Here is a 7,777-nt window from a genome sequence, read left to right on the forward strand (position 1 = left end):
GTGGAATCGACACATAGCTACAATTTTTTGTGTTATTTATTTCTGTGTTTGTTATATCTACGGAGACTTGAGAGACTCTATTTAGTTATTTTTTGTAACCGTGAACGAATCAAAGGACGAGATAAGATGAACGAGAACATTTATTATCTTACATACATCCCACTTGAATTTTACACAAATTGCGAAATTATACCCCGACTTAGAGCTGTTTCACACTATTACCGACTGGCCAGACTCCAAGTCGTGTTACTATGGCGACAGCAGTTTGCCAACCGACTAGTCGTTCCAATCGGACAGATTTGAAACGTTAAATATTTGTAGTCGGGTCGGAGCAGTCGGTGAGCTACAGCTAATGAGAACTCCGAAACTATAACCAATCAGAGTTTAGATTTATCCAATCTACGTCGAAGTTAGAAAATGGTGGAAAGTATAGATTTCTCGGAAGCTTTAATAAATGAAGTCAGAACATATCCGTGGCTTTATGATATTCGGCGAGCCGATTATAAAGATAACATAAAAAAAATTATTGTTGGAGGGAGATTTCCAAGAAACTAAACGTGGAAGGTACGTGATTGACTAATCTAATAATGACGCGATATATCTAATAAGTTATGACATTGTAAATGTAAAGTATTTTTCAGAATCACTAGTGAAGGAAAGGTGGCAGAATATCGCGACCAATATAGACGAAAAAGTAAAGAGGAGAATCTTCCTAGTGGTTCTGGAGGTCGCAAGAGACAACAGTGGGCATATTTTAATATGCTCTCGTTTCTGCGACCAGGCATTGAACAAATAAAGTAAGTTATCTTAGATAATTATTGTATAAATAATCAGATATTTATTCAATTTTTATAATAAAAAATACTTTATCAAATATTTTATTTATTAAGCACAATAAGTAATTTTGTTGAGGAAAAGGAATCTTCCCAAAATCACATAAATCTGGGAGAAGCAACTACAGGAAATAATTCGGGTTTGTTTTAAATATATCCTCTTACTTGACAATATAAAGAAATTAATGTTTGATTCTACAATTTCTAGTAATTAAAAATTTAATAATCCCACAATAGATATCATACAGAGTATGGTAAAAATTACTTTAGGAAATAAATGTGTACCTAGACAAGTGATGTAAAATTAAATTTGATCTGAGCTTACTTACTGCTTATAAGAAATATATCAATGTTATTATTTTTATAAAACTAGAATTTATCAATTATATATTAACTTATATTACAGTTATTTCTGTGTATCTGCTAATTAAAACATTTGTATCTGCTAATTAAAACATAAAGTACATTTGTTTAATAGAATAGATAAATGTACATTGAAACATTTATATATGAAATAACATTCTTCATATCCTGCCCATTTATGCAAAGAATAACTTGTTCACTGAATTTTTTTTAGGGTGAAAAACTCTGTAAATTTTTGTTGTAATTTTATTTGATTAGATAGCTTTACTCAGTTTGACTTCTATAAGCATTTAAAATATAAATTGATATATTTTAACTATTTGCATAGTACATGTTCACAGCATTTATCTTAAAAATTTTAAATGTATATTTTACTTTAAATTTTATAGAAGACTCAAATAAAGAAAATGTAGAGTCTAACACATTTGAAATGTCCTGCCCAGATACCATTTTAACCATAGAAAACAATGACATAGATGACTGCTTAAATACTTTCACTTCAAGTTCAAGTGGCTTAAGTAAGTAACTTATATTAAGCAAACAAGCCAAACTTGACACCTGGAAGAACTACATATACAATCTGTTTCGCGCCAATAGAAAACCAGCAGAATTGCAACAAGTGCAGGAAGACAATCTCCACATACTAACATCTGAAGTGGAACATGCCATTAGTAAAGCAAAGCCAGGCAAGGCCTGTGGACCTGACCAGATTCACGTGGAACTGCTGAAGCAGCTGGACTACAACAACATCCAACAACTAACAAAATGGTTCAATCAAATCTACAACAACAATGTTATTCCATCTGACTGGCTCCAATCAATCTTTGTGGCCCTACCAAAAAAGGCTACCAGCCGAAAATGCGAAGACTTCAGGCTGATCAGTTTAATGAGCCAGGTGCTAAAAGTCTTCCTCAAGGTGATTCAGCAAAGAATAAGATGTAAATGCGAACGTGCACTAGGAAACACACAGTTTGGCTTCTGCAGGGGGCTGGGCACCAGAGAGGCAATTTTCTGCTTACAAATACTGCTACAGAGGTGCTATGAACATCAAAAAGAAGTGTACATATGTTTTATTGACTATGAGAAAGCCTTTGACTCAGTGGACCACGGCCGCCTAATTAATCAACTGAGAAAACTTGGGCTTGAAACTAACGATATCAACTTTATCACCACTCTCTACTGGAATCAAACAGCCCGGCTCCGCTATGACAACGACCTGACAGACCCAATCCCAATACAAAAAGGCGTCCGGCAGGGCTGCCCATTATCTCCCATTCTTTTCAATATCTATTCGGAAATGATTTTTGACCAAACACTGGCCGACAGGGAGATCGGCATAAAAGTTAATGGACACTACATCAATAACCTAAGATATGCCGACGACACAGCATTAATAGCGGATTCCGAACAAGATTTACAGACTATCTTGAATGAAGTGAACACAAAAAGTCAAGCATGGGGTTTACGAATCAACAAAAAGAAAACAAAGGTGATGAAGGTCAGCAGGACTCCTAGCGAAATCACGATCAAATTAAATAACGAAAAGTTGGAGCAGGTACACCGCTTCAAGTATCTTGGAGTACTAATTGATGACCAGCTGAATCACGAGACCGAAATCAAGAGCAGAATCGAACAAGCCAGGCAGGCATTTACCAAATGGAAAACACTCCTTACCGACAGAAGCTTGAATANATGTAATTAGTGGGCCAATTTTGCTCAAAAATTCATCAAATCTAAAAATACAAATAAATATTATTGAAAGTCATTCATAAATTCAATTTTTATGTTATGTAATTTTGACATTACAGAATTTTAATTTTTTGTGAAAATTTTTAGACATTCATTTGAAAGAGAATAAGAATTTCTACAGTTTTCTTCTAATGGAAACTTTATCTGGCTTGCATGAAATGTGTTTTAATTAAATACATTATAATAGTGTTTCTAAATTTTGAGGTGGATTGTTTTGGTATATAAAATTATTTTAAAAGTGCAACGTAAAAAAAAAACAAATTTTAACATTACAAAAACATTCTTCAATAGTTTATGCAAATGAACTAACGTTTATAAAAACGCTATATTATAAAACTAACTAAATCATTTAGCAAAATATTTTCAGTTAGTAGAATTATTCAATCTTTACATTTGAGTAGTCTGTATATAAACTCGTATCTCAGATTATACACTAACGATTTATTAGATTAAAATAAGATTGAAATAAATAATAAGTTAAACATGGACTGCAAAAGTGTCAAAACTTACCATTCTGGACTCATCCTGAAATACATATAGTATCCTGATTTATCATATATCTGCATTTGCTGTACAAGACTTCTATATTCTCCCTTCTCCTCTCGCTCCAATAAAATAGGACGAACCCAATACTTTCTTTTCATGCTGAACTTCTTATATGTCAGCAAAATTGTTGCACTTCTCTTTATTTCTGTCATAAAGCGTTTGACACCTTCGACATCGTTATTAATAATGCACTTGTTTAAGCTTATTAAAAGCGCTATGTACTTTTTTCTCGCAAATTTTAAAAATTTGCTATCAAAACGCTTATCAAAGAGGTTCGTTAACTGTCTATGACCTCTGTGCTGTTTATAAAATATTCCAATGGATATTGTTGCCAAAGATATGGCCTGACGATAAATTGTAGCATATTCAGAACTACAATTTCTGGATACGAATGAAATATGTTTTAAAACAATTCGAAATGCACGATCGCTTTCCAAGACGGCCATGTTTTCTGTTTATATTGAAAAACTTACCGTGATTGGCTAGTCTATTGATCTATAACACGCGTTGTGATTGGTCCTTATGAGTCGGCCACCGACATATAATCGTACACACTCTGAATGCTTTTACTACTAGTCGGTCCGATTATAAAATCGGTCGGGTCGGACCGGTCGAACCAGTCGGTCATAGTGTGAAACAGCCCTTACTCGTTTAAACTCTCTGTAGCGTGGCACTGGACGGCAGAAAGTATATATATAATTATAATAAAGTTATAATAAACTAAGTTAATATATAATTATATATACAGTACCTACTTTATATATAATTAAAATATAATTATATGTACAGTACCTAATTTATATATAATACTGTACTGTACAAATGATGATAAACTCAATTTACCCGCCTAAATTCTCCGTAGCGTGGCGCTGGACGGCGAAAAGTAGTTTGGCTGCCCGATGACGTTTTACGTAATTTTAAGAGTTTTTTTTACCGTTGTTTACGAATACCGTCGCATTTTTTCGCCGTCTTATAAAAATCGTAATTATAGGAACCCGTGTTATAAGAGGGTCTGCTGTATTAACTGAAAAGAATTGTCTATTCTATCATAGCAAACGCCGTTTATTTGTTAATTTATTACAGAACAAACACTTGTAAGACTTGAGAGGAATATAGTTTATCCTCGACGATGGACATTATTCTGTCGATAGAAACATGTTGTAGCATAATACATCTTTGAAATAATAAAATATTGAAAATGAGTCGTGGCGAATTTATTTATAGAAATTAAAAATCATATGCCAGAACTGTGACTAACTCGAGTTCGAGCCACGGATTTCGTTTAATAATTTTAAATAGGGTATATATTCATTTACACATTATTCTGACATATAATTTGAGGCTTTAACTAAATACATTTTGCAAATGAATACACATATAACGGAGGGGTTTTCACACAAAATAACTCATACATGGTATATAAAAGAGCTCCTAATTTATATAGTATAGTGCGAAACGACAAGGATCCACTTCCAGAAGAAACTCAAGTACGAGTATACAAAATTCCAATAGTTACTGAAGAGCTTAGTTTAAAAACGGCGTATGTTTTACTGAGTAATTGAGTAAAATTTAAAAAGTAGATTCGAGCAACACGAATGAGACGTAAGAAAAAAGAAAGAAAACACGGTTTTATAAGCAATCCGAAATGGTACGTACAAGAAACTTCGGTAATTTGAAAGAAATCTAAAATCGTTAATGAAGTACACTCACCCTCTACAGCCACAAATAACGACAAGATTCAGATGTTTTAAACATAGAAATAAATGCGTTAATGCCAGAAACCTTAAATAAATTTGAAACGAGTAAAAACACGTTGTAATAATTACAACACTATCGGACAATTGTCAATCTTGAATGTTAAATAGTTCTAGCATTAATTTTTTGGAGATATTAATTTAAATTATAACAGTAATTTAGGATTTAAATATTAAAAAATTCAATAAATATGTTCTAAATTCCATTTTGAATTTGAACTTTTGTCATTCAATCCTACTGATGTTTTGAACTAACATTAAGCAGTCAAACATGAACAGTAACAAAAAAGCTTTATTAGAAAGGTCAGAACTGTGACCGACATCCTCGGACAACACCCGGACAAAACCAACGAACTTTCGCGCCTTTTCTTTCCGACGTTACCAGCCACTCTTCTTAGCAAGTGTTGCCAGACAGTGTTCGTGATCTCTGGCGCTGGCGGCCACAAACTAAACAAACGTTCGATATTACGTTGTTTCCGATCCGAACACAATTTCACACTTTTCCTCTTTCGTTAATGACTGTGAAAACAGACATTAATGAAATTTGTCAAGCAATTTGGCACGTGTTAACAAAAGATTACGTAATGTTTCCAAGCAGAAAAGAATTTGCCAATCTTGCGAAGAAATTTTAAAATAAAATAGAACTTCTCTCATTGTGTTGCATCAACGCCATGAAAGAAGTTCTATTTTATGAATGAAAAACTTGTGAGATTTTAGTTATAAAATTTCCACCACGCGAATCGCTTTCACATATTATCGATGGACTGGCAGCGTACAGTTTTACAAATTTTTTTCACGAATATAACGCATAAGTAAGGACCACATTGCGTCTAAATGATGTTCTCGAGAAACATTTCCCTAGGTAAATCGCTCACGTCTTTCTTTGTAATTACCTATAAAAAAACAAAAACATAAAAAAATTCAAGAATAAAATTACTTCTAAGCACAATTTGTAATTAGCATGACGTAAGCACGTTTCTAATTGCTGTGTAAACAATAGATAGTAATAATAGATTTTCGGCAATTGTCGAAGCGCTTTTTGTTCGGTGCTATCGAATGCAATTTTCGTTTTTGAAAGTAAGTAAGTTAAAGTAAATTTTTATTGTATAATTATATTAACTGCTTTCTAACGTGTCGAAAATGAATATAAAAACATAAAATTAAGAGTAATTTTCGATCAGATGTTTAAAAATCCCAATAGAATGTGGTGAACGGCGAACGTATTCTAAGTGACATTCACGACATTTAACTTTGCATTCATTTTCTTCTTAAGACAATTATATCATTTAACGTATTTTCTTCAAATAAATAACAATTTATTATTTTATTTTCTGATCTTATCCAATATCTCAATATTGAATTCGATTAATAAACATTTTATCATTTACTTCACCGCGAATAACTCTTCAGTAAGCAATATTGCATATTAATTATTGATTTTACGGATTGTAACAATGTACACTTCCCACACAATTAATAATATTAAATCACAATGTAATATTTATGACAAAAATAAATTGACTTTTGCTAAATTTTTGTTTTATTTTTGTGGATTTTCAATGGAATAAATTTCCAAAATATGTTTCAACAATAAGAATTTCATCTGTTTATTTAGTGTAAACTGTTTGTCATATCCTTTGTTTTTCTCTTTCAAATTCTTATGTAATTATTGAATTCACGCGAAAAACTTATACGAATTAATGTGTTTATTGCGTTTACTTTTATTGTCTAGTTTATAATTTTCAAATGGACGTACGAAATACAATTGAATATTCCACGTGTGAGAAGGATGATAGTGCGGAAGATAGTTTTAAAAATATAGTTAATGCAATCCTGCGACTGACATCTGATATTAATGCAGATTTTCCGGAAGAAACAGAAATGTCGTCTTCTGTAAGTTACAATTCAATGCAAATAATTAAAAATAATTTAATAATTCTCATCATCTACAAGTTTAAAACTAAAAACACAACACGAGAAATGCACAATGTTATAGAAAGTGTTGTTTGTAATGGCTGCAAATTCTTTATTATTTAATAAATGATGTTTTTTCCGAGTAATAAAAGAACATTTCGACTACTGTAAGATTATTCTATTAGGAATGAAAACTTTTTTACTTTTTACAGAATTCCGATGAAGAAGAGGAGGGTGATTTCTGGTTTCTGGAAACTACTAGTTGTGAAAACAGACCTTTAAAGAAAGAGTTTTTATTTTTAGAGAAGCATTCATTGGTCAAAAAAATAATATATGAGGAGAACGAAGACGATGACGTCAGTATTAAATTGGATGAAGGTGAGGTTACAAACAGATTATAAAGAATTATAAAATAATTTGTTAAAAATTATTAAGAAATCTTTTAATGTTAAACTCATTCTGTTTAAATTTATTTAAATTATAAAACTTAATATTTGTTATCCATTTGCAGTCTGTCACGTGTGTTGTATGCCGTAGTTTATTATATTCGAAACAATTCAGAAATAGATCATTCATTTCTACAAAGATTCCATTTATTTCGTCAAAAACACTTTCGAT

At 31.8% G+C, this 7,777-nt stretch overlaps 1 protein-coding gene across 1 annotated transcript; it reads left to right on the forward strand.

The window, feature by feature from the left end:
• The first annotated feature begins 6,983 nt into the window (after nt 1-6,983).
• Nucleotides 6,984-7,622, forward strand: LOC111612542. The gene is made up of 2 exons (XM_023353772.1): nt 6,984-7,138; nt 7,372-7,622. Exons 1-2 carry the CDS (start codon nt 6,992-6,994, stop codon nt 7,558-7,560), a joined length of 336 nt encoding a protein of 111 aa, XP_023209540.1. The 5' UTR covers nt 6,984-6,991; the 3' UTR covers nt 7,561-7,622.
• Nucleotides 7,623-7,777: the final 155 nt, after the last annotated feature.

Source organism: Centruroides sculpturatus, unplaced genomic scaffold (genome assembly GCF_000671375.1).
Source record: "Centruroides sculpturatus isolate CEXI.00-Female unplaced genomic scaffold, Cexi_2.0 scaffold1734, whole genome shotgun sequence".
Taxonomy (NCBI): Eukaryota; Metazoa; Arthropoda; class Arachnida; order Scorpiones; family Buthidae; genus Centruroides; species Centruroides sculpturatus.